This window comes from Pipra filicauda, unplaced genomic scaffold, assembly GCF_003945595.2.
Source record: "Pipra filicauda isolate LSUMZ 115617 unplaced genomic scaffold, ASM394559v2 scaffold413_size774581_pilon, whole genome shotgun sequence".
NCBI lineage: Eukaryota > Metazoa > Chordata > Aves > Passeriformes > Pipridae > Pipra > Pipra filicauda.
In genome coordinates this window covers 416,587-444,221 of record NW_024104547.1, presented here as the reverse complement: position 1 = coordinate 444,221, position 27,635 = coordinate 416,587, and the positions used below count along the sequence as shown (strand labels likewise).

General features: G+C 42.4%; 1 protein-coding gene across 5 annotated transcripts; it reads left to right on the top strand.

The window, feature by feature from the left end:
* Window positions 1–539: 539 nt before the first annotated feature.
* On the top strand, window positions 540–26,150 carry MATR3 (matrin 3). 5 transcript variants are annotated; one of them, XM_027745106.2, is made up of 15 exons: window positions 543–617; window positions 8,348–9,445; window positions 13,575–13,636; window positions 14,283–14,324; window positions 14,565–14,668; window positions 15,663–15,715; window positions 16,131–16,256; window positions 16,838–16,963; window positions 17,154–17,324; window positions 18,590–18,721; window positions 19,790–19,833; window positions 20,278–20,671; window positions 22,276–22,669; window positions 23,272–23,393; window positions 24,880–26,150. In XM_027745106.2, exons 2-15 carry the CDS (start codon window positions 8,555–8,557, stop codon window positions 24,928–24,930), a joined length of 2,712 nt encoding a protein of 903 aa, XP_027600907.1. In that variant the 5' UTR covers window positions 543–617; window positions 8,348–8,554; the 3' UTR covers window positions 24,931–26,150. The 5 variants fall into 5 exon arrangements, with proteins under 5 accessions (XP_027600910.2, XP_027600907.1, XP_027600906.1 ...); XM_027745105.2 differs by lacking the exon at window positions 543–617 and adding an exon at window positions 732–1,007; XM_027745109.2 differs by lacking the exon at window positions 8,348–9,445 and having other exon boundaries at window positions 540–617.
* The last annotated feature ends 1,485 nt before the right edge of the window (window positions 26,151–27,635 follow it).

The following is a 27,635-nucleotide window of genomic DNA, read 5'->3' as shown; positions in this document are numbered from 1 at the left end:
CTCCAAATAAGAAATAATTGCCCAGTTGTACGAGTACTTTGGTGATAAAGCACCGATTTCGTGAGGGCAGAGGCAAGGGGACCTCTCCTCCGCCAGCACCAGGTGGCAATGTTGGATTAGAGGAACAGCAAAGCCTCGCACACTGGCTGCGGCGGTTTTTTACCAGAATCTTCTAAAGAACCACAGAGTCACAGGGAGCCCATAATTTTAACTGTTTTAGCGATGGTGCCACCAGCGTTCTGCTGAGGAGAGCGCGCCTTGGCTGGGCTGGGTGCGCGGGTCCGGTCCGGGCGCTGAGGGACCGTGTGTGCCCTGGGGCACAGGGAACGGTGCTTCGGGAATCAGAGGATACCCTGGGCACTCTGGATCCCCGGGATACTCTGGATCCCCCGGATATCCCGCAAATCGCTGTTGGCGATGCCGCTCCCCGGGCGGGGGCTGAGGGGGGACCCAGAACAGCACAACCCACCCCCCGCCCGCCGAGGAGGGGGCGTGGCCGCCGCCTCGCCCCGCCCCCCGCGCATTTCCCATGGTGCCCCGCGGGAGCGCGGACAATGAGCGGCGCGCGGGCGGCGGGCTGGCGGCGCGCGGCGCGGCCGCGCTCTCGCGAGAGCAGGGTGAGCGGGCCCCCCCCTACCCCCACCTCTCGCGAGACCCGCGGCGGTGGCGGCGCCCCCCCCACTCCCACACCCCTCAGGGCGGGCGGGGCGGCCCCGGCAAGCGGCGGGAGCGGCGCGGGCACGGCACGGCACCGGGGCACGCACCGGGCACGGCACCGGGGGCACAGCGGCGCTACCGGACGCAGCGGGGCGGCCGCCGCCGGGCACGTGAGCGAGCAGCGGGCAACGGGGCGGGCGTGCTCTCGCGAGCGCGGCGAGGCGCGCGCGGGGCTCGCGCAGCCGCCTCAGTCCCTTCCCTCCCTCCCTCAGCCCCGCCGTCCGTCTGTCCGTCCGTTCGTCCCTCCCCCGCCGCCGCCGCCGCCGCGCTGCGTTGCCGCGGGCCCGCAGGTAGGAGCGGAGCGGCGCCGCGCCCGCCGCCGTGCGGGGAACCCCCCTCGGGGCTCGGCGGCGGCCCCGCCACGGGGGGGGATGAAGGGGTGGTTTTGGGGGTGCGAGGCGGGAGCGCGCGGGGCCGGGGGGGCGCGCGGGCCCGCGCTGGCGGGGCCGGTCACGCGCAGGCCCAGCCGGCGCGCGGCCCCGCGGCGCCTCCGCGCGCCCCCCGGCGGCGCTGCGGGCGGAGCGGCCCGGCCCGAACAAAGCCCCGGAGCCCCCGCGCCCCCTCCCCGCCCGCACCCGCACTTTGGCCCCGCGGAGCTCGCCCCGAGCCGCCTCCAGCCGCGGCCCCTCCCTCTCCCCGTACCGCTCCGTTAGGGCCAAAACCTGCGCGTTTTCATCTTAATCTGGCCTTAAAAATTAATGAATCGGGAATCCTGACAGTGCGGCATCCGTTTGACCCCTTTCTACTCAGTTTCACTTTCATATAATTCAAACCCTGGTAACAAATCGAGCTGCGGGGTTGTTTTTTTCTTCCTGTTCGGTTTTTTTAATGTGCATGCTCTGTTTCCAGAGTCAGAGTAACGAGATACAAAGTTCATCTATGCTGAAAATAAGTAGAAGTTGAAAAGAACTTTCTGGGACCCTGAAGAACTGGTTTGTTAAATGATAAATGAGGCATTTATGCTGTTGAAAGAGAGCTGAACCGTCCTTCGGATTCTAAATGTGTGGCTTTTTTTCTGTCCAGGACGCAGACCTTTGGGAAAAAAGTATCTGATACTGGTTTAAACAATTTAATAGTCTTTATTCTTTTTAGTGAGCCTTAAATTTGTCAGGTTTTTTGAGCTGTAGATGGTCCTGACTTCCTAGAGTCAGATAAGTAGGAAGCAGCTCTGGTTGAAAACATAAGTTTCTTAAAGCAATCTGTGGAGTTTTTCTGAGAAGAGGAAAAGGTAATTTTTTCCCATACTTCTTTATAAATAATCTATTGATCCAGTGACTTAATCTTCCTATATTTTGACATATGTTTATATATTTAAGATTTTTATGTATTTTTTTGAAATGTAGTGGAACATATTAACATTTCTAACGTATTACCAGGAAATTAATGAACTTCTGTCTTGAATTCCATCTAAAACCCCACCAAATGGTTCATTACTGAATTACATAGCAGAATTAAATGACACTCGAACCTTGGAGATGTGTTTGTGTAGGGTAAGCCAGTGTCTGTCCTTCTGCACTGTGTAAAAGCTGTTACACACATCCCAGAACTAAATGATGGGAAGAGAATCCCACAGAAATTCCTAAATGCATCCTTAAAATGCGAATATCCATGTTCTTAAAGATAAAAACTAAAAACCAGTTAAGGAGGAAAGAAGAGTCAGCCTTTGAGGCTCCAAACTGAAGTTCCATACAACTGTAATGCTGTTGCCATGTGGTTTATTCAGGATTGCAGTTAAATAAAGTGCTCATTAATTTGATGAGAAATAAAGAAATGCTCTGTGCTGCCCTTGGCTGGGATTTGCATATGACTCTGCTGAAAGTTTTGGTGAATGCAGAGGGGTTTTGTAATCTATAGACAGGCTTCTGGGTAGCTCAGCAAATCTGGGGGAGAAGCTGTTGCAAAGCTGCAAAGAAATTCTTTCTGTTCAGTTTGTTAATTAATGAGTGTATTTTTGTGCCCTCAGTGTTGCTTCCTTTCTTCATCAGTGCTCTGAGTCAACAAGTCTTAAAAACAAAAGCAAATACCTCACAATATTTCTGAACTAATTTAGTTTGTGAGTGGTTAAGTTATTGTGCAGTCATAACTTAAACAAGAAGTTTTTATTTTGAGCACTAAACCAGTCAAACAGTCCCTTGATTCTTGTCTGCAGCTAAAATACATCTTGCAACCTCATGCAGGATTTCATCTGGGAAAGAATGGGATTTTATCCCAGCCTTGGAAATGCCTGGAGGCAGACTGGTTAGTCAGAAGGCTTTTTAATCACTTACCAGATCAGAAACAAAACTGTTCTGTTTGGTTTTTTGGAAAAGAAAAAAAAAAGAAGAGGAGTAACATTGGTTCTCTGTTACAGTGGGTACTCTGGTTTGGTCTGCCTCTGGATCACTTTCTGTATGACCTGTTTCTGTGAAAAAATTGTGGTGTGTTCTGTGTTGGGGTCAGTTTTGGTGCCCGTGGGGCTGTTGGTCCCCAAAGCTGATGGGAATGGAGAGTGAGTGTCTCCTCGGTGTCCAGGGCAGGGACACACAGTTGTGCTGTCAGAGCTTCCCTCAGCATTCCACCCAGGGCCGGGGGCTGGCAGAGCCGGGGGCTGGCAGAGCCCTTCTGTTACTGGCTCCACAGAGCTGTCGGTAGGTGCAGGAGCCTGTGTGCATCTCTTCCTGTGCAGCTGGGGCTCTGAAGGTGACACACGGTGGCTTGGAAGCAGTAGGAAGGAATGGCTGGAAGCCACAGAGGTGACCATGTGTTTGTGGTCAGCACACGTGACAGCAGTTATCTGTTTGTTTCTGGGTGTTACTACTTTCCCTCTCTAAAAATACACGAGTTTTGCCTTCTCTGTTCTTTCTGTTCTATTCCTTGGACTATTTTTTTTTTCACTTCTGTTTCTGTAGAGGAATAAATGCGCTTTTTTCATGCACTTCTTACAAAAGAGGGATGCTTGAATATATTAAATTATATAACAAGCAGAAATAGGAAACTGGCCTCTCTTAGTGTTCCTTTCTGCATTCAGATGTTGAAAACTAAGTTCTTTTAAAATTCTTAATTGCTAAAGTAGTAATTTTAATTCCCATTTATAAATATACCTTTCCTCTGTTCTGTAGCAATCCTCTGTTACAGTCACTTCAGATCTCAGATTATTATGTTCTCTGATCAAGGAAGTCACTGGGATGAAGCTAAACATAATCCTAAGAATTGAAACTCTTCCAGTTGTTGTGCCTGAAACAGACTGTCTAATCTGTGCCCAAAAAAAGCGAGTGTATCCTGTGTGCCAGGTGCCCCTGAAGTTTTTGAGGGCATGACCTTTGAAGATGGTTGAACAAGATGAGTTGTTTTCTTGCATATGAAACAGCAATGTTAAATAACCATCCTGAATACTGGGACCTGAAATGGGTGAGAACCTGCATTTTCTCTGAGGTTGCTGGGCAATTCCTCCTTTGCCTTTGGAAAGACAGTGGCCTTTTCTGTGTAATCCTGTAGATTTGAAATCCATTGTACTTGGTCATTCAGCAACTAGATAACATCTGCTTCTAATTTCCTTGAAGTTCTTGTTTTTACTGCCATTAATTCTTGGAGCAGCCTGGGGAGCTGCCTGTCCAAATTCCAGATCTCTTCCATCAATAACCCTTTTTGCCATGATGTGCTGCAGCTAGTTTTGCCAAGAAACAGGAATTCTTCCGTGGCAGAAAGGATCGCTGCACCAAGTACAATGCCCAAGGAAGGAGAAGGAAAACCTGTAGGTTTTTATCCAAAGAGCAAATACTGTGGATGTAGAACTTCTTTAAAACTTTTTTCCCAAGGGTGTACGACCTGCCAAAGTGTTGAGTTCTTACAAACCCAGAGTGTGCTTTTCAGCTTGTAGATTATTTCATATTTTTACCATAATCGAGTTTATTTGATTAAATTCAATGTGTTTTGAAGTGAAACTGAGTAGAAAGTGAAAACAGTTTTGAGACCTTTTTCTTATAAATAGTGGAAGAGGAATGGGTAAAAGATGAGTTGTAAGAACAAGATTAACATTAAACTATAATAACTATGCGTAGGTTAAAACCCCCTGAGAGTGGCAGAAGGAATAGGGAGCCAGGGACTGGTGTTCCATAAAAGGTGACAAGCTAAGTTTATCGTGTTCAGCGTGATCAGTGTGTTCCAAGAATTCACTGAATTAAACTGTTCTTACGACAAAATTAATATTGGAGCAAGAGTTCCGTAAGCTTTATTGAAAAGAGTTTATGATCAGTTTTGCACTAAAAGGAAAACCTTCTATAGTGTTTGAAAATCAGCCTCATTTGGGCCTTTTTTTGGTAGCAGTGTATTCTGTAGGATTCAAATTTCTTGTTTTTATTGTCTGCTTTTACAGAAAACTCTTTTGCAACTTGTAGATATAAATTGTTTTCATTGTCCACATTTGTCTGGAAATCCAATGACATTTTGCCTTTCAACTTATTTCACGATTGCTTTATATTATATATTTTCAAATCTTAACATGGCCGATTTCTGTCCACAGATCTTAAAAAAGCCTGTATATGAAAGTCTGTTCCCAGTATAGCTGGAATTACACGGAGAACAATTAGCATAACCCTTTCAACTAACTCATGTCTGGCTCCGGAGGCAGCTTTGTTCAGTCCTACCTGTCTTGTTGCTGTGACTCAGTCGATGGCACCCTCGCTCCAAGGCTGGCCCTGCTCCATGGGAACCTGTCTCTATCAGATACTGCCCCGGAATCTTTCCGGAGTGATCAGCACGGGAAGTGCTGCCTTAGAATCCCGTTAAACCTGACCATGTGGAAGTTAAACGTCCTTCGGTGTGATTGTAGGGCTCTTCCCCCCACCTCCTTTCCTTGTCATCTGACCTTAAAGAACAGGGATGGTTAGAGTGGAGTACAGCAGCCATTGCAAGATGATAAATAGTGGGGGTTTGAGGCTAATTCACTTGTTTTTTTGAAGTACCCCACTCAAATGCCCAGTTAGGTGTAGGGCAGTTTCCTGACTAGCACCAACTGCCAGCCTGTGCTCTGTCCTCATCATACACTTGTCTTACTGTCCCACTTCATACTTCTCCATAAGATTGTCCTTCTTTGTGTCTTTGTCTTGGTTTTTCACCCATCTTTCCTATTTTCATTTTTCCCTTCCTCCTTCCCTGGGTGTTTGCAGCGGGAGCACGGTGTGGTTCTGTAAAGCCTGCTGTGTGTGGGATCAGTGGTGTGTCAGCGGGGTCCCTGCCAGCCGGGGATGCCGGGGGGTTTGTTCCCTGCTAATCTCCAGAGCAGCAGACAATGAACTGCCAATGGAAAGCTGTGACAAGAGGATTAGGGAGCATCTGTTCAAAGAGAAAGGGTGTTTTGGAAGAGTGGAGAACTTTCCTGATTTAGTAGAAACTTGACTAGTGGGGTGCTTGCACTAAGAGCAGGGCACACTGAGCCTCTCCTGCGACAGGGGTGTCTGCTGAATCGCTGCAGGCTCAAGCTTGCAAAGCCCTCTGGAGCACTTGATTTTATGAAGAACCCAGTAAGTTCAGCTTCAGACCTTTCTGTAAGGGTGTGAATGAACTAGGAGGAAATTTGTGTAAAAATATAAGGAGTAGGGATTAATTTTAAAAATTGTAATGAAGTACTTTGAAGATTCCTGAACGAATGTAAGATAAAGCATGGTACCCGGGTGAATATTAGTATTTCTGTCATTTTTGAACTCAAAAGTCTTGATTTTTACAATGTAGTTCCTAAATGGGTTCAGTTCAGATGTCCTCAGTAGGGCCCCCTTGTCTGGGACATCTCCCTTAGGACTTGCCTCATCTGCTCCCCCGTGTTCTTGTATTACTGTTCTCTGAAGCTTTCTGCAGTGCTTTTCTGTCTTCTGCCTCACACTCTTTTAAACTTATTGCCATGCCCAATTTTCTCAAGCTCTTTTTCTTAACCAAATGTCACACAATTAGGGTTATTTTGACTCCAGCATATGTGGATCTTAAAAACGTAGGTGAAATATGATTTCAGATGTACTGACAACAGAGCATGCAGGATACTGTATAAAGGAGTTCCTTTGCAAAGATGGAGCTGTGTGAGGTTTGTGTGTTTTATGTATTTTTCATAGAATCCATTATTTTTTTACATAAATGCATAATTTTGTAACACTGCTACCAGGAAAGAAAACCCAGGTGCTTTTCAGCTTGATGCCCTGTTGGAACAGGCAGTGGGGATGGAGAGCTGCTCCTAACCTTGACCTTTTTCCTTCTGTTTCCAGTACAAGAGCCATTGCCTTCTGCAGAACTGGTCTCTTCAAGGAAAAGTCCTTGCTTTCATTTTATCCTTTCCATTCCCCCTGTTCTCTTGGGAGCTGATTTCATTTGCAGCTGTGCAGTGTGTGCCTGTTTCTTTTCCAAGTGCTCATGTGTTTGATGTGCTCCTGAGTGGCAGTGCTGGAGAAGCAGAACCGCTCTGCGGAGACTGGGAAGGGCTTTCCAGCGTCGGGGACCCAAGAACAAGGAATTCCTGGTGCAATGTTCTCACTTGCGTTGAATCGCTTTAAACTTTGTGTGTCTGTCCCGAGGATGGGGGAGAAGTGTTATGGTTTATTTCTGCTCTGCACTAAAAAACAAAACACTTTATGAACTATATCCATTGCAGCAAAAAATATACCGTGGATATTAATAGCATTTAGTTAAAACTTCAGGTAAATGCAGTGGAACCAAATATTTGAATATCAGGTTAGTATTTTAGTGGGACGTGAGGCAGATCCCTCTCTTGTGAGCAGTGTTGTCGGATCTTTAACTCCCACATGTGGTCATGGTGTCAGGCCTGAGCCAGGCAGTGCTGGTACAAGGCAGGGCTGTCTGGGGTGATGTGCCATCTCCTGACTCACCTGGGGTCTTTTCCTTCAGGAGCAGGGTTTTCCTTGGGCCTCCCATCCCAGCACTAAGCCTGACCTTGTTTTGCTTGAGTCTGAGAAAACAGCTGATGTCACAGCTGCAATACAACAGAGTAAAAATCACTTCTGAAATGCTGTTAGCAGTGTAACTGCAATTGGAACAAGAGGTCTTGTTTACTTCCTGCAAAATGTAAAACTTGTTTTTCTTGTTCACATCTGTCTTCACATCGGTAATTGGAATTTTGCTGCATAAAGATTGAATATTATGTTTGGTCTTGTTTACAGATCTTAGAGCAGAAACTTTTTGCCCAAACTTCAGTTACTTTTAACTTCCTTTCGTCCTGTTCTGTGGTGGTACAGATTTCATTTTCAAATATGTGTTATATGCCAAAGTCATCTTGGATTCTGTGGGCTTAAGTTTTTTGTGGTCTTCTCACAGACACAGTACAGTAATGTAGGGTATGAACAAAACCATTAACCAGAGATCAAGGCTTACATGTCAGTAAACTTACAGATGCTTTTAGACATCAGCCACTTCTGAAATTCACTTGTCTTCAGTATGAAAGTAGCTTTTTGTGGAAGGAGTATGTATAGGAAACACTGCTGTATTTTTATCTGCAATAATATATGTAGGCTCTGGGTACCTCTTGAATCTGTTATGTGATAAAAGCCTTGTAAGATTGAGATCTCTAAATGTTTTTTAGATCAACATGATGCATAAGTTTAAAACTGCATCTGTTTAAAGGGATTTATGACTAAAACTGCTTGTTTTTCTACAGAATTGTCTGGTGTTTCTCAGCTTGAAGAAGATCTGCAGTCATTATTGATCCTCTTTCTTGGCGTTACCGTTTTTGAAGTGAAGTTTGCCTAGCTTTCTAGGCAAAGCTCTCTTTGCAGCCATCTTAAAAAAAAAAAACTATAAAAAACTATATTAAAAAAAAAGGAATTTTTTTTGATCCATAAAGTAGACACGCTCTAGTTCTACAATGTCCAAGTCATTCCAGCAGTCATCTCTGAGTAGGGATTCACAAGGTCATGGGCGTGACCTCTCTGCAGGAATAGGCCTTCTTGCTGCTGCTACCCAGTCTTTAAATATGCCAGCATCTCTTGGAAGGATGAACCAGGGTACTGCACGCCTTGCTAGCTTAATGAATCTTGGAATGAGTTCTTCATTGAACCAACAAGGATCTCATAGTGCACTGTCTTCTGGTAGTACCTCTTCCCATAATTTGCAGTCTATATTTAACATTGGAAGTAGAGGTCCGCTCCCTTTGTCTTCTCAGCACCGTGGAGATGCAGACCAGGCCACTAACATTTTGGCCAGCTTTGGTCTGTCTGCTAGAGACTTAGATGAACTGAGTCGCTATCCCGAGGACAAGATCACTCCTGAAAACTTGCCTCAGATCCTTCTACAACTTAAAAGGAGGAGAGCTGAAGAAGGTTATGGTAGAGATGGCAGATCATCCACACGGGAACCACCGTACAGAGTACCTAGGGATGATTGGGAAGAAAAAAGGCATTTTAGAAGAGATAGCTTTGATGATCGTGGTCCTAGTCTCAACCCAGTGGTTGACTATGACCATGGAAGTCGTTCTCAAGAATCTGGTTATTATGACAGAATGGATTATGAAGATGACAGATTGAGAGATGGAGAAAGGTGTAGGGATGAATCTTTTTATGGTGAGACTTCGCATAACTATCATAAATTTGACAGTGAGTATGACAGAATGGGTCGTGGTCCTGGTCCCGAGAGATCTCTCTTTGAGAAAAAGAGAGGTGCTCCTCCAAATAGCAATATTGAAGACTTCCATGGATTCTTACCGAAGGGTTATCCCCATCTGTGCTCTATATGTGATATGCCAGTTCATTCTAATAAGGTGAGTTACGCACCAGATACTTCTATTTTCCTTTACGTTGTAGTTTCTGTTCTGTTTTTACCTATTTCTTTAATGATTTCTATAGCCTGGTTGCTTTTGAAATGATCTGAAAGTTGGTTTGAGAGTGAAAAAGGCACTTGGTTTATTTGCAAGGTAATTGTTAACAAACATTGTAAACCAGGGCTTTACATTAATGTATTTTGTTTGCCCAGATTGCTTAACTTCAAGTCAAACAGCTATCATCTACTGGGATATCTTATTTGTATTTTACATCTACATGTTCTCTTAACCACAAACATCTGGCATTCAAGCAGTTTTGGGGTGGGTTCTGTTATTTTTTTTGTTGGTTTGGGGTTTTTTTGCAGTGTATCTACTGTGCCATTCTGGAAGCTAGTTTCAGCTCTCCTCCACATCTGTCTTGATTGCTGATTTATATGTAGTTAAGATGCATTCTTGCACAGTTCTGCTTTTTCCCTGTCCAAAGGGAAAGAGTTAATGTAGAGCCCTGGAACTTATTTGCAAAAGTAAAAGCCACGTTTTAGATTAGCTCATTCTTGCCTTTTTAATTTCACTTTAACACTCTATCTCATACTATGGCTGAAATTTGTCGTCATTTTTCTCCTTTTTTCACAACTTTCTTAGAACACTTCAGACTCACTTTTTATTGTCACATGTTGCATCTATCCCTGTAGACTCTCCGAGCAATCAATCTGCTGTTGCAGTATCCTGCTCTGTGTTCCTAGTAGTGTTCTTTACTCGGCTCACAAGTGGAGTGGATCTTCGGGTGTATTCGGTGATGCTGAGACTTCCCTCTTAGTTATCCATGACTAGTCCAACTCTGCAAAGGGAGCAGGTTACTCAAAATGGCCTGTTTATATTCAGACGTTATTTTCAGAGCCTTCTCACTTTCAGCTTTTCCAGTGTTACTCATCTTGCTGGTTTTCAGTGTACTAGGCAATTTAATTGGCTAATTGGCTAATGCAGTGCCCCTCTTGTCACAATTAGTGGCTAATTAGCTTGAAGGCCTTCAATTGAAAACATAATACATGCTATTACTGTAAAATTGATACAATGTGGAATTGCTGTTACTAACCATTTCTTTACAGTTACCTCTCAAAAAAGTGCTGCTTCTGTACATCTGATCTTTTTGAAACACGAGAATTATTCTGTCCCTGCAAGGAAAGGATCAAACCAGTTTTAGAGCACACGCTGTATGGCTCCAGCTGATCTGACAGTTTATGAACTTGTGTTGCTTTAATTACTTTTTATATAAAATAATCACAGTAATCTGGGTTTCTTGTCTCCTGTATTTGCTGTTTATTTTCACACAAGGTTAAAGTGTTAACAGTTTAGCTGCCATGCTCAGTTCTGTAAAAGGACTTCATTGGGTTAGATTGAAAACATAAACTTCTGAGGCCCTTGACGATGGCAACCAGTAATCCTGTAAGTAGGGGTCTTTTTAGCTCTTTATTTTAAAGGCTTGTGGTTCTTAGTGTGCTTTGGAGTGCAGATCTGTTGAAAGGATCCACACTGGAATAGCTCTCCAGGTATGAGAAATACCAAATTCTTTTAACAGCATAACTTGTGGCTGACCTCTTCTGTAACATGTAAAACCTTTTTTTTTTTGTTTTTTTTTGTAGGAATATACTTTGACTTAAACTGCTAGTACACCATAAACTATTTGAGATTGGATCATCTGTTTCTTATGACCCAAGTTTAGGCTTTGTTTCTAATTTCAGAAATCATGTCACCACAAGAATTTTTCTCTTTCTCTCCTTCTTTCCTCTGCTTTGCATACCTAACTGTTACAGAATTCCTTATTTTGTATCTCCCATGAAATCAAATCAAGTCAAACTTGACTTTTAAAGGAACCCGATCTAAACTGAAATTTCTGGAAAGCAGAAAGGGAATGCTTTTCTTAGCTGGGACAATGTAAACTTATGACTGCAGTATCAAAATCTCATTTTCCCCACTTCCAAATAAAATATTGTAGGTTTTTAAGGCTGTTTGATAAAGCAGTGTGTATTTTAAACCTGAACAGGGGGTTAAACACCCTCACTATAACTTAAACTGGCAGGCTAGTCCAATTTTTTATTTTAATGATGTTCTTAATTACTTCTTTAATTTACTGTGTACATATTTTAAGACCCAGTTTGTTTTCTGTCTGTGAAGTAAATTGTGCCCCAAATACTTCAGGCATTTTGTCAATCCTGATCCCTTTATCAAGGAACGAGGTGTTGGATGTGGAGGGATTGTTTTCCCTGCCAGACAAAGGCTGATGGAACATGAAGAGATGAATTTGGAGGTTAAACACTTGAACCCGTGGTACATCTCGGAGGGAAAACCTGGCTGTGGCCCTAATAGATGGCTGGCTAAAATTAGGTGCTCGAGTTTGGCCTAATTTCCTGAGGAACAGTGTGTCCTCTCACTGGTATCAACTGAGCCAAAGGGTAATCTAGGTTTGAAGAAACTCAGTTCAGATTTTCTCTGCCTTAACATGGGGCATTTGTGTTAATAAGTGTAAATATAAATACCTGGTGCCTCAAAACCTTGGAGAAGGGACATTTCTGACTGGGTGCAGGCAGTAAAGGGAATCCAGATTAAGAATTGTTCAATAAAAAGTTAATATAGATGAGCCATCATATTCCTTGGAGGAGGAGAAAAATCCAAAGTTATATGTCAGAGCTCCCTTTTTTACCAATTTAAAAGCATATGAAGTATAATGAGAATTAGATCTTCCAGACTTTGCCTGTGAGTTGCAGACAGCTTCTATGTCGGTTTAGAATAATTTTAAATTATGTGTTAAGACAGATCCAAAGCATACTGTGTCTGGTGGAATCAGCCATTGAGGTTTTACTGACTGTGTACCCAAATTTAGAGGGGTTTTGGTGTCCAAAGGACTGGATTTTTTATAGTGCTAACACTTTTTAGCAAGTGTTGAAGTAAAGAATCTTTGTATTGAATGTTTCATAGATCTGGGGTTTTGGAGGGATTTTTTTTTATCCTAATTGCCAGCCTAATTATTTATAGCTGCAGAGCATCTTGTGCAGTTAAAAGGAAAAAACGATGCTCTCGTTTTCCATCTTGATAAAATGGATGAAGATTTCATCTTGCTCCATGGTATCCTGGAGTAATATTGCAGCACTTTATGGGAGACTTTAAATCCAGGTTTTTTTCCTTTGTGGAAAGTGCAGGGTGGGCATGTAACATGGAAACACTACAGTAAGCCTGGGGAGTGTCTCACTGTATCCAGAAGAATGGTTGTAGTGTGGCAGAAACCAAAAATCAGGAAAAATGAGGGATTAGGAAAAAATCCCCTGTGGGTGCTGAGCAGAATCAGAAGAGCCACGTAAAGCAGTTCCAGTGTTTCAGTTGTGATCAGCCTGTGAAGTCCAGTATGTGCTAACAGTATAACCACTGTGGTAAACTGGAGAAGGAAGTAGTAATCAGAATTTCCAAAATAAGCCTGTTGATCTAAGAGAACAGGAAGCTGCAGAACTGGAAAACAGTCTACAGAAAAAGCAGAAATCCCTCATTCCTTTCTAATGCTAAAGCCAGAACCAGGAGGAGTTTTACCTGGATGATTTGGTTTAATTCCACTATTCTTCCTTTTTACCATTTAGACATCCTTTATTCCCCTCAAAAGGTCACATATTTTTATATTTCACCTGTATACTTGTAGTTTGTCCTAGCTATGCACTTTCATTTCTTTTAGTCTTTCCTTTCTGAATTCCTTGCAATTTCTTGGCCTCTTAGTGGTTCTAAAAATTTGAGTGTCGAGTTAATCTGTAAAAGTCTGAGGAACGAAGCAGAGAGAGGGGAGGAAATTCTGAAATGACTCAAGGCAAACACTCAGCCTTCAGTTGCAGAGGCTGCCAGGGCAGTGGTGCCTGTGGAGCAGCAGTTGCAGGGAGCTCTGCACGCTGAGGCAGGAGCCAGCACAGTTCCCATCACACACCTGCTCCCCAGCTTAGGAGGGAAGAGGCAGGTCCAGTGTCGGTGGCCCTTCAAAGCACTACAAAAAGATTGCATTATCTGTGTATCTGCAGCACTTCAGCTTAGGGGAGAAGCTTGTTAGAATGAGTTGCCATATGTGGCTGTTAATTGTGAATTCTTTACTTTGCTGCAGGAGTGGAACCACCACATCAATGGAGCGACTCACAGCCGCCGCTGTCAGCTGCTGCTCGAAATGTATGAACCCACCTGCAGTAACGGGGCACTGGGATCAGCCTGGGCACTGCACACACCCTGCCAGGGCTCAGGGAGCCTTTGGGCAAGGCTCAGGGGCACGGGGGGATTGTTGGGTTCCTGTGCACGGCCGGGAGTTGAACTCCATGGTCCTTGTGGGTCCCTTCCAGCTCAGGAGATTCTCTGGATTCTAAGTAATGGTCAATTATGTTGCCCAAAGCAGGTCCCAACCTGTGCCTTATAGGGAATAAAACCAACTTGAGAGCGTCCTATGCACAGAAAGGGATCAAGGTTCACAACCTTGAAATCTTGCAGAAACATAGGTAACATTTTAGCAGTGGATCTTAATGGTTGAGAATCTGTTTTAATTGTAGTCACTGGTACCAACTTCTACATTTTTTTTTGTTGTTGTTGTGATACAAACAGTGCAATTTGAAATAAAACTTGGCAGACACTCTGCAACCAGTGTAGGGAGTTTGTCCTGAAGAACAGCACTTGTGTCAGTGCTGTTCCTGGCTCTTGCAGTGGGCCCAGTGTTGCCCTGTGCTTCAGCTGTGTTACATCTTCAGGTATCACAGCTTCTGGGACAGGTGTTACATAGGAGGAGATTGTTTTTCTTATATTTTCTTTTAATTTTGTTTCTTTTAAGATACCCTGAATGGAATCCTGACAGTGATTCAGGACATGGAATGTAAGTAGTAATTAATTTTGAAATATTTATAATTTCTTTATTTGAAGCAGAGGATGTTCTTAACGATTTGTGTGAAACAACACACCAGATGGATTCCTCCTTTGGTTTTTAGCTGAAGAGCAGCAGTAAAAGTAGCTATAGTTGTCTACATTGAAGCTCTGCAGAAATTAGGGGGTTTTGAGAATGAAAGCCACGCAGGTTTTTGGTTTAAAATTCCAGTGTGTTTTCCTCTCTTTGTAGGGGTGATCCCTTTATGTTGCAGCAATCCACAAACCCTGCACCAGGAATCCTGGGACCACCGCCACCTCCATTCCACCTTGGAGGACCCCCTGTTGGGCCCAGAGGTAACCTTGATAAGCACCTACTTTTACGAGGCTTAACTTCTTGCTAGTTTTTTTTTTCCTTCTTGTTTTAATTTGTTATCAGTGTTTGAGAACAACCAAAGAAAACACTTTTCTAAGCAGTAGAACTGAAATACTTCAGTCCTTCCCTGGCCAAAGCCTGGTACTCTGTTAATAACTCATTTGTTCTAAGGCTGGTGATTTTTAACATGTTTGGGACTTGGATTTTTCCTCCCTAGGAGGTTTTTGTATCTGTCTTGGGAATAGCCACCTGTTGCTGGAATTCTTTGGATGAAACTAGCAAAATTCAATGCCCTGAGTGGCTTTTCCCCCTAATTTCAAGTGAATTTGAGAAATAAATTTGAATAGCAACTGAGAAATGGGAAGATGGATGATGCCTCTTCCTCTCAGGAAGGGAGGCGAAGAATCAGGTTCTTGCCTGATGTTGCTACTTCCTACCTTTTAAATACTTTGAATGACTAAAAGAGCAAAACTAATTAATGTACCTGGTTGTTCTGGCAGAGTAGAAGTATTTGAGACACTTCATAGGATTTTTTAGATGATAAATGCATTCATACTTAATTTCATTAAAATAATACCATTAATTTTTAAAACATTTCCAACTTGACTATGAGCAAAATGATCAAAAAGGCTTTTTTCAGGTGTTTCCTAGTAAAATGGGCATTGTGATAGAATTGGTGATGTTTTAGAAATTAAACCCTTACTTGTAAAAAGGGTGTCTTCGATATAGAGACTTCACATCCTTTGTGTACAGAGATGTCTTGCTGTGGCAAATCCTATTCTAAAATAGGAGACATTTCTTTTCCAACGAGCTTTACTTGTTCTCTGCTGTTTCTGCACAGCTGTAATGAAACAGCTAGTTTTTAAAACTTGATGTCATTCTGGTTTGATATTACAAGTGATTTATACCCTTAAGACTGTTAATCCCAGTCTTACAGGTTGAACTAAGCTTGTTCATTCTTTTAATTTGTTAAAGGAGCTGGCAATGGCAATATGCAAGGACCGAGGCACATGCAGAAGGGCAGAGTGGTTAGTATTAAAAAGTCATTATTTTTGTACCCATATATTTTGTACTCGTATGTTTTGTTATATAATTTTTGTTTGCTTTCTTAAGATTATTTTTTTTGATTGAATGATTGTCTTTAAAAGTGAGATTTTAGCATTTATATGGAAATATTGAACCTTTGGCCTAAGATTAGGGGTTTGTTGTGCCAAGGACTCTACAAAATGTTTAGTCCAAAACTGTACAGAACCTTCTTAAACATTTTCTAATGAAGCTGTGGGAAGTTCTGAGCCTTTTCTATGTGCATATTGTTTTGGCTACTACTGAAGATTTAAAAATTAAAAAAAAAATACAAATCAAACAGAGCCTTGACAGACTCTTTAAGTTTACTGGTACACTTGGATCTTTTCATACTGTGATCACATGCTTTGTCTTCAACAGGAAACAAGCAGAGTTGTGCACATCATGGATTTCCAGAGGGGAAAGAACTTGAGATATCAGCTGCTCCAGCTCGTCGAGCCCTTTGGGATAATTACAAATCACCTGATTCTAAACAAAATCAATGAGGTAAGCTGGGGCCCTGTGTCACTGCTGGTGCTGCTTGGTGCCTGTAACTGAGCTTTGGTTTTGTAAAAGCACTTGCTCAGCTACCAAGTGAGATGATACCTCACCACAAGGTCTTGTAGGAAAGGAACAGTATGTTTCTAGAAATGCTGTACTACTGCATTTTCACTTAAATATTAAAAAATCCTTCTTGCTGGTTGTTCATAGCTTTCTTAACAATACCACGTGCTGTTCTTGTTTCAGTATAATCTGAAAACTTGGTCTCAATTTGTATTATACAGTGTGTCGTATTTTGAAGTGTGGAAAAAACCAGTATCATAAAAGAGAAAAAGCAGGAAGCAATCTAATGTTCTGAATCTAAATCTAGGTGGAATGTAAACAAACCAAATAGTTCTGTTTGTGCACCTAAATAAAGTATGTGAAATTCGTGCCAAGTTCTGCAGGTCAGTGCATGTTGTAATCAAAAAGCAGTTCCCATTTTTGATGCAGCTGTTCTGACAAGAAAGCAGTGAAGAGCCTGATATGTGAAACAAAAGCACTGAGTCCTGAAGGAGCAGTGCTTCATTCATTTTGTGTTATTTCAGGCATTTATCGAAATGTCGACCACCGAAGACGCCCAGGCTGCAGTTGAATACTATTCAACAACACCTGCCCTGGTGTTTGGTAAACCAGTCAGAGTCCACTTGTCACAGAAATACAAGAGAATAAAGGTAAAACGTCCCTGCTTTTTTTAGCATTGCCTTATTTTAATCTGGGGCAGTCAGTGTTGCGAGGTGGCTGCATAGAAGTTATTCCTAATTTCTGTACTTCTGAGCTGGATCAGCTTAAGCGAGGGACAGTCACCCGTGTATATTTTATGTAGTATGTCTTCAAAAAACCATCATTCCCTTTCAATTCCAGAAACCTGAGGGTAAACCTGACCAAAAGACTGAGCCCCCCAAACCAGAGCTCGGTCGTGTGATTCACCTGAGCAACCTGCCACACTCGGGGTACTCTGACAACGCCGTGCTCAAACTGGCTGAGCCCTACGGGAAGATCAAGAACTACATCCTCATGAGGATGAAAAGCCAGGTAACTCACCTGGGAACACATGTGTGAGCATTTGAAACTTGAGGTTTTCACCTGTGAGGAAATGCTGTGCCGTGAATTGGTTTGTGTGCAGACTTTGTGCTCCAGCAGAGCGGTGGAAATGATCTGGGGGCTCTGTGTGGGTGGGACTTTGCTCTGGAGCTTCCTGTGAAATGTCCTATAACATGAGCTGCTTTAAAAACAGGAACAGGCCTCAGCTGGGAAAAAGATATTTTAGCATTGAGGCTTAATTATTGGGTTATGCAGATTTCTTGGAGCCTTGGGACTGTTTTCTTAGGGCTGAAAGACCATTACCTATGAAACAACAATATTCCACTATTCCACGTTTCTTTCATTTACCCTTTATTTTTTATTCTTTAAAACTAAACAAAAGCAGTCCTGCTGTGGCTCTCTAGCTTGAAGAAGAAAGGTTTGAAGGCAGCATATTGCATGTGTGTAGTAAAATGTTTTGGATGTGCATGGACATGATTTCTGTAAATACATAGGAGCTGAAACTAGTTCTAATTTTTTTAAGCTTTACTGTCCCAGTTTGTTGCTCCCTTGAGTTAAATAGGAAATTCCACTGCCTTTTCAAAGAGATGAGTGCCTGAATCCCTTAATGCCACACTTGTGAAGTGAAAAATTACTAGAATCTTTTGTGTGACCCCTAGGAAGAACTCCCTGACCTTATTTCACTGGCAGAATGAAAACCCTTGCTGTCTAAGCTGGCTGCAGAAACAGGTTTCAGCTTTCTGCCAAGGATACTCCAGCTCATGGAGTTGTTTAAATCTTGTTCAGCAACCTTTCCATAGGTTGTTCCGAGGAGGAACTCCTCCAAAAGCTGGGCTTACAGACCAGCAACTGCTGCCTTTTTGATTCAGGCTTCTCTCAAAAACCAAAAATAAAATACCAGGGTAGTTTCTCCTCTCCCCTGGAATTCCCAAGTACATAAGCATTAAATAAGAATTTCACTGTCCAGATGCTTTTTTTTTATTTAAATCATATTTTACTTTATGGTGATATTTTTGGCAGATTATTTAAAAGCCTGTTTAATTTCAGAACTGTCTATGGCACAGGTGGTACTGAATTGAAAAGCTGGAGTTATAGAGCACTTGGATAAATTTTAAAGTATTTGGAGAGGACAGATATAATTGAACCTTTTAGTGTTGTTTCAGTGTTCGGAAATGCTGTGTTTTAAGTTCAGTAGCTTTGCCTGCAAACGTGTTGTGTGTTTTGCAGTCCTTTTTAATGTGTTTTAATCTTTTCAGGCTTTCATTGAGATGGAGACCAGAGAAGATGCTTTGGCCATGGTGGAGCATTGTGCCAACAAAGCACTTTGGTTCCAAGGCAGATGTGTGAAAGTGGATTTATCTGAGAAATACAAGAAGCTGGTGTTAAGGGTAGGAAGTGTTCTTAGTTTTTTAATTGCAGTTGAAGGTGTGAAGTAGAAGACAGCCATCACTTATGAGAATTCACTGTTGCTTGTAAAATGAAGGGGTTTGCTTTAATATTTTCTGGCTCCTTAATGCAATTACTTGGCATGAGAGTTGTGTTAAGAGGCCTAGAATAAAGTTAAAGGATTTTCCTCTCAGATGAAACAAAACCCAAACAACTTCTAGAATCCAGATTTTAGAGTAAATTGTGTCGATTTTTAATTAAAATGGCTCCATTTAGAACATGCTGTAATTTGGAGGGGTTTTTTTCTCCCCCTCCTCTGAAAATTAATAAGCTTTGTGAAAACTTATGATACATCAGAACTGCATCTCTGCATGTGCAGTTCATACAAGGGAGGGACAGGTTCCTGAGGGGTTTTTTGCATAACACCAGGATAATGCTCCTGCAGGTATAAGACTTTCTCCATCAGAGTGGAACATCAGGTAGAAAAGCAAGGAGAAATTTGGACTGTCAAGCTGTCTCCTGAAAACATCAGGTTTCTGCTGTGGAATATGAAGAAATCTTACTGTTGCACATGCTCATGCAGCAAAATGAACACTCAGTGGCAAATTCAAATACTTCAGCAATGCACTGAATAGATTTCTGTGTTACTGCCTGCAAGTGACATTACCTGTTCAGTAACTCATAAATTAGTGCTGGGGGCTTGCTAAAGGTTTTCCACTCATGATAGGGAGAAAACAGAGTAGGACTGATGTGTGCCAGTGCCTGCACCACGTTGTATCGGTTCCTAAAAAGAGGAATTGTATGTGAATATTCTGGAGCAGGATATCCTATTTCTTTGGTATTGAATAACTGATAATTACTGTGAGTAAAGGCAGGGTATATCTAGGTTGGTCAGGTCCTGTCTCAAATAAGAGTTTACTAATGGCTTGGTAGGTGGGTGTGGTACAAGAGTCCCTGTGGGTTAATGTAACTGGGAGCACTTGGCTGCATTGTGCTTCTGAATTCATGCTGCAACACTCCTGTAAATCTTACTCTGCTGTCACTCACAGAGTTCTTTAACTTTATTTTAGATTCCCAACAAAGGAGTTGAGCTGTTGAAAAAGGATAAAACCAGGTAATTTCCTATTGTTAAAGCATAATGTTGTTTAAAAGAAATATGTAAATACCTTATTCAGAGCACGGAAATGGCACAAAAGAGTCGGGTGAGCTTTGAGATCAAGTTGTTTTTTGTTGTGCCCGGAGATGAGCTGTGTCTAATATGCTGCCTACCCTCTTCCTCTAAGGATGGAGGTTTCACAGCCTCTCAGGCTCCTCAGGAAATCCTTTCCAGTCCCTAATTAGCCTTGCCTTCCTGCAGTTTAAACCCACGAACAGTTGTCCTGTCTTGTAAGGATAATTTCTCTTTGCAGCAACCTTTTGTATGCTTTGAAGAATGGTGTCCTTCCAGGTTTCCCTCAGCTTTCCATTTCCTGAACTGAAACACAGTATTTTTTTTTTTTAAGTAATTTCTGGGCTCTCTCCAAGTTTACAAGCAACAAGTGTTCTTTGTTCTTTACAGAAAGAGAACGTATTCTCCAGACAGCAAAGATTCTCCCAGTGATAAGAAGTCTAAAACAGAAGCTGCTCAGAAACCTGAAAGTGGCACTACAGAAGAAAAAGCGAAAGAGGAGAAACAAGAGGATCCTGCTGAGCCCTCAGGTGCCAAAAGTGGGGAACAGGCAGAGCAAGACGAGCCCAGTTTACTCCTGGAATCCGAAGATGAGCTGCTGGTGGATGAGGAGGAGGCAGCAGCACTGTTAGAAAGTGGCAGCTCAGCAGGAGAGGATGCAGATGTTGCCAATTTAGCTGATGTGGCTACTGAAGAAAAAAAGGACACCCCTGATGATGTCACAGTAAAAACTGAGGGGGGGAACGTTGCGGCCACTCCAGCAGCCAAGAAAAAGCTTAAAAAGGTAAATCATACAGTGAGGTACTGAGTGGGGGAAGCCCTGTCTAACTTAGGCAGCACACCATGTATGTTGTAGTGCAGAGCATTTCCTGTGGGTCTTCAACACCTGTCTGAGGAGAAACGGGTGTTAGAGCTCCTGTGAAGAAGGTGGAAGATCCCACCACATGCAGCTTGTCACTGAGTCAGTTCTGAATCCCTCGGTCTGTTTTTGACAGAAGCCTTTCACTTGTCAGGCTCTACCCTGTCACCTCCTGAGGGTTTGCTTGTCTTTCTCTTCACTCTGTTTTTTGATTAACACTGAGCAGCCAGGAACTGTTTTCTCCTGAGCAGTTTCTCAGGGCACTGGTTGTAGTTACCCTTGAGCACAGAGCACAAAATAACGTACTGGGGACTTGAGGCTAATCTAGGCTTGGGCAGGGCTGTGTGTACTGAGCCCAAGAGGTGGGCCAGGCCATCTGTGGTGAGCCAGGGCCCCTTTCCCACTGGAGAAAGAAAAGACTTGCTTTCAAGGTGTTGTAGTCACAGGCTGCTTGCCGTTATTTCCCTTTTTCTCACCAGATGATCCCACATTCTCATGAGTTTTATGTCCTACAAGCTGCTTTGTTAATCATACTCCCTTCTGTGGAGGAGTGTGCAAAGTTTTAGTAACTATTGACTTGGAATGTTGTTTGGCAAGAAAGCAAGGCCTGTTCCTTATTAATGAATGAAGTGTGCATGGATTTCAGTTTTGAGGGATCTTTTTGTCAGGAAGCTAATTAATTACGTGGTGCCAGGAGTAATGCTGGCAGTGCAAATGGCATTAGTGTTCCTTGTTTCTTAGTATGTTGGTGCCCACTGTGATAGACTGCCTCAAACCCAAACTTGCTTCCTTGTAAACCTACATTCACAAAGTTAATGCTGATTTAGTCCTCCTCACGATTGCTGTTCAGCATGTGTAATAATGATGTCTTCATATCAGAGGAATGTCTCCAAAAATTCAGAATTTTAGACAGTCACTCTTAATAAACCTGAATTTTAAGAGGCCTCCACAGTTTTGGGTGGTTTGTGGGGTTTGGGTTCGATTTTGTTTCCTTTTGTTTGATTGGTTTTTTTATTGTGGACACTCTAAGCTGGTTGAAAAAGAGCTTTTAATTAATTTTTTTTAAATGAAGCTTCATACCATTGGTGGGCACAGAATAGTTCTGGTAAGGTTTTACCTTCTATTCAGGCATGAATTTGAGGATCTTGTGTGACTGTCTCAAATAGAAACAAAACTTGTGCATTCCAAAATGACTTCCACTTAAAATATTCACGTTAAAAGGAATTTCAGCTTGAGAATTTCAGTATCTTTTTGCTCTGTTCTTAAGCTGAAATCACATGTTGATATGATGAAACAGTGGCCCCTTACGGTGCCAAAAAAAATAATGATTCTGAAGCGGATCCTTGTTTCTGGGGCAGTGGGTACACAAAGAGCTTGTTTGAGTAACAGTTTGAATGAGGGAGGCAGGTCTTGAAGGAAGAGCTTGAGCGTTTTTCCAGGGAATTTGGAGAAAATATTTCTCTTCTTGGAGAGAGTTTGAGGGGAACGCTGAAGCATAAGCTGACCTAAGGCCCCCGTTTTCCCAACAGCGCTATGTGGGCGGCTTCCCACGGAGCATGGAGGGCTTTGTGACCCTGGATGAGGTGGGGGACGAGGAGGACTCCGATCACCAGAAACTCCGCAAGTCAGGCCTGGCAGGGAAGGCAGGAGGCAAGAACGAGGACAGTCTGGCAGAGATCAAGGTGGACAAGATCGAGGAGCCGGAGCAGGAGAACGAGATGTTAGAGAACGGAACGAAAACCGAAGTCACCGAGAAGACTGAACCTGTTGAAGCTTCAGATGCCACAACAGCACAGGAGGCTGAGAAAAATGCCCAGGAAAACACAGACCCCCAGGACGAGCAGGAAACCAAGAACGTCCAAGAGAAACCTCTAGTTCCAGATGAATTTAGGATTGGGCCGTACCAGCCAAACGTTCCCGTTGGTAAGGCTGCTTCCATTTCTTTTCCAGTACTCTCTGTGCATTGCAGTAGCATTTCTCATTTCATCTGACTTTTATTTTTGGCAACACATTGCCCCATAGCCTTTCATTTTAGGGCTTCCCCTTCTTCCCTGTTCTTCAGTCCTCCCCTAACCTGAGTATTTTCTTTCTTTTTTTTCCCCTTATTTTCATACAGTTCTCCATAACACTTTCCTTAGGCAGAAATTAAGTTGAAAGAGGCGTATTTTAGCAACACAAATTCCATTACTAGCTCAAAGCACAACAGTGGTAACAGTTTAGAGTCATACTAAATACTCCAAAACTGATCACAGAACATTGTGAGTTCTTTTGAAGGAACCAATAAAATGGACCCTTAATCTGAAAGGTTGCTTTTAAATTAAAAAAAATGCAAAAAAGCCTGCACATATTTAGTTATTACTAGGCCCTGGCTTGACTAAACTAAAACAAGGACTTTTTAAAAATAAAGCAGCTTTTTAATGTAAAGTGAATTATGGTTTTAAGATTTAGCTGAAATGACATATGACATTAAAAGAAATGATGTAGAGTAGATCTCTTAGTTTATTTTGTGGTGTTTACTCCTCTAGGTGTGAATTATGTGGTACCCAAAACAGGGTTTTATTGCAAATTGTGTTCCCTGTTCTACACAAATGAAGATGTTGCAAAAAAGACCCATTGCAGCAGCCTTCCTCATTATCAAAAGTTGAAGGTAAGGCAAAAACTTGTTCATTTTAACTGGCGTGATTCTTTCTGGGGAATAGAATTCAACGAGACTGGACTGAGGAGAAAAAATACCTTTCAGGCAGGGGAAATTGGCTTATTCTCTATCTTTTAACTCCAGGTAGACCTGTCAGAACTTCATCTTGTGAAAATAATATGCAGAATACACAGCTTAGAGTTGGGCTTCAGCATTTTTTTCCTGTAAATTTGGATTAAAGAGGGAATTCCAGTTGGAGTAAAGACCAGACTTAGAAGTAGCATTGCAGACTAAATACAGATGGCTCAGATCCCTTCCAGTTGTCCCTTCAAGATGGTTTTTAACCAATCAACAAAGCTTAAGATGAAGTTTTTATGTGTTTAAAACCCCCAAACATTTGCAACTTCTGATTTTGTGAGCAGTTTTTCAATTTTCTAACTGGATGAGGTATCACATGATTGCATGGCATGAGTGATAATGCTGCTGCTGTATCCTCTTACTGTGAGCTGCTTTAAATATCACCTCTAGGAAAGGGCACAGTGCTAAACCAAATTCTGGTAGTCATGCAGTGTTGATGGATTTATATCAGAAATGGATTTATAGCAGTCCATCCCTGAGCTGAGAGCAAACCCCAGGGACTCCACAGAAAAGGAAGAGGTGGCACCTCAGACTCCAAACATTTGCCTTCTCCTTGCAATAACAGGAAACCCTAAATAAATACAGGGCCCAGGAAGGCAGATGGCACCAAAAAGCAAACAACATTATCAAGAAGTAGATCAGGTAATCAGTTCCCATGCAGGGTCTTGTAGAAAGAAATCCCACCTCATCCATCACCATAGTGTTTTTTCTTTTTTTTTTTTTTTCCATTGAGGTACCAGGTTATGGGACATTAAAGCCTTGATATAAAAAGGGGAGGGGGGATAATGCCAATTTATTAACTTTATTGCTTAAATGAAACATGAGTTGCTTTGCTTTTTCCATGGCACACGTGGCTAGCAAGTTGTGAGTGACTGTATGACATTGGTGGGGTTTGGAATTGGGGAGGGAAGGGGGGAAATGCAGCTTCTGTCTCACAATGGCACTTCTGGAGCTGGGAGTCTCCTTCCCTTGGAGAGCAGGAAAAAATAAATAGGTGAATTGATGTTGCTACCAAATATGGTCAGAGTGGTAACAAATTCCTCAAACTTCCAAAACAACCCTTCTCCAGGGAGGGGAGGTGTTTTGTCCCTGCCTTTGTAGGTGGCAGATTCCACCCAGGTAAGTGGCACAATCGCTGTCACAAGTCCATGACAAAATGGAAAGGAATTCCCTTGGCTTGCCAAGAGGAGCTCAAACTCCACTTCGGGGTTGGGAGAAGTGCCAGCCTTTTGTTAGCTGTGACCTTTGCAATTGATGTTCACAGATGTTAAACTTGTAAATTGGATTTATGTTTCTATTCTTGATGTTGTGACTGTGAAAAACTCTCTAAATATATCCCAAATATAATTTCTTTTGACAGAAAATTCTGGATAAAATGGCAGAAGACTACAGGCAAAAGAAAGAAGCTTAAAAAGAAGGAAGGATGTAAGGAAAATGTGGCTTTGTTTTTAATGTTAATCTTTTTTAAAAGCAGTACAAGTAGTAGATGAAATACTGTATTCTTTTTTGTTTTAGTGAGATACAGTAGGCATTATAGGTCTGTTCATGTGTTAAATGTTGTAGCAAAAAGCATATGCAGTTAAGTTAATGACAACAATTTGTTCTTAATGTGAGAATGGCAACAAGTTTTTGTTTTGACACTTCAAGCTATTACAGAAAAAAAAAATCCTGCACCCTCGTGGAAAGCTCATCTCTGAGAAGAAAACCTTGTTCAAATGAGATTTACTACTTTCAAGCTTCAGAAATTGTCTTTCAATTCCATTCTGAATAAAAAATGAAAAGTAACACTGTATTTTTATTTTATCTAGAACATTCCATATTTTGGTCTGAGCCTAGCAGCTATTTAATTTTGAGAGTAAGGCTGTCATTGCATTTCACTTTGGAAAAGTCTTTAAATGTAAGTTGCATTTTTAAATGTTGAATTGCAATTTCTTTTAATGTCACTGCTGTTATCTATAGCAAATAGGGAAAATTAGTGATTAGCCAGCTTTACAACTTTGTGACTTTTTTTCCTAAGCTCTTGCTAGACTTTCCTATTCAGCTATTCTGTGTATTTTTAGTGAGAAGTAAATGCCCATTCTCTCCAACCAGTATTATTTCCTTGAGCTCTTCCTGCTTTTACTTGAATCTCGTTGCTGTTGTACATCTCTGGTTTCTCAAAAGCAGCATTGGAGTCCCAAAGTGGACAAAGGTATCTTTATATTCTCCGTGTGGAATTTTTCATACCCGCATTTTAACACCGTTTTCTGTTAAAATCTGGTTTTGTCAAGACTCTTTAGAACTGTGCTCTTAATGTACCTGCACATGTGAGATGTGAACAGGAATTTGCATGTGTAACCTGTGTTTATCTGTAGTTTTTGTTATTTACTGCTTATTTGTGACTTCAGGTTACTAAAGTGATTCCCAATAAACCAAGCTAGGCCACAGTGGTTTGTTATAGATGTTTGGCATGTTAACCAGTGTCTGCTAAACTCTTGATCTGTGTCATGTCACCACACTGAAACTCCAGCTCTTGAAAATGTGCATGTTTTAACACCTGTGATTCAGCAGCTTCCTGCATAACATTTCTTTCTCTTCCCCAAGCCCTCTTGCCTTCCCCAACAAATTAAAATATCACTTGTTAAAACCCTGGTAAGTATATTCTGCTGACAGTTTTATTTCTGGAGTTTTGGGGTGTTTTCATCACAGCTGAAATTCAAGCCACATCCCCGTTCACATGGATAAAACTGACTGGGGCCAGTTCTTCCAGCCTGAGCCTCCACCAGTGAGGATTTGGGGTTTGAAAGGGTTTTGGATGCAGGAGGCTGAGTCTGGATGAAGTTATACTGTAGTTAAGCAGGCACAAGTTGTGTGTGGTGTGGAAGTCAAGCCTTGATAACTTGTGTTCCCAGCTGTGACTTTCTGTTGCATCCCCCTAACAAAGAGGGTGCAATCCCTTAATAAAACTCCAGCCTTCTCCTGCTGCACTGGCAGCAGTTTCTCTGGGGCCTTTGTGGAGTGGTGAAGTGCTAACAAGCAGCTACTGGTACAGATTGTATTTAAATAGCATGTCTAGATTATAAAATCTTGCCCTGCAGTGACTCATTCTTGCTCTTGTGCAGAGATAAGTTACTGCTTTGTACACGACACTCATTAGTATGCAAGATTTTGTTTGGGTTCGTATGAAATGAATTAAATGTCAGGCAGTGACATAACCTTACAGCTACACTGCAGCTGAAAGAAAGCACAAGTTCTAAGTCACAAGGATGGGCTTGGAGCCCCACTTATGGTGGCATTTGTCACTTATCTGTCACCAGAGGCTGCTGAGTCCCTCAGCCAGGCCAGGCCTTGGCTGCAGAGCAGTCACTTCCTTCTCTCTGAGGGTAACAGTTAACTATTTTGAAGGTCTCCATCTCCCCCCAGTATTTTAAGTTCCCTTAGAATGTGCAGTTGAAATGAATACATCAAAATACTAAATTTAATTTTTATAGTAGCCTTTTCTTAGCTAATACCTGCATGTTAAACAGCTCTGCACCTTGTCTTCAGCCTGCCCTGTTTCACTGCAGGAGGGTGGTACATCATGTTAGGTGTCTAAACGTAAAGCACTCCCAGGTGTAAAGTGGTTGTGGCACAGTCCAACTTCAGAGCCCAGAAATCCCTGGCTCTGGTAGCAGCAGCTCTTAGTACCTAAAGCAGGTACTTCAAAGCCCTGGTCACCTCTGTGTAAATCTCACTTGTACCTTTGCACCAGAATGCTTTTATACATCAGAAAAATAAGTCAAACCCACTCTGCTTCTGCAAAGTGTCTTCTGTCTCCACACAGAGGTCAGAGAGAAAACATCCCTTACCCTAATTCTTGAGGAAAAGGTTTCAGAAGAACTTGATCTTGAGGACAGATGCCAGACACACATATGGGTGCTATGGGCTGCTTATTATTTGAAATAACTGTATCTGCACTGTGAAGGAGTAAGGAAGTGTTGGGCTCTGCAATTTACCTGCCAGCTTCCAGCAGGAGTAACCCTGGAGGGTGCTCTGTGCTGTGGAAATGAGTAGAAAGAAAAGCCTCTGTTAGAGATGAGAAAAATCACGTCCTGCTGGATTTGTAGAGTTGGAAGTTGCTGTGAAAGTATGAGTAGG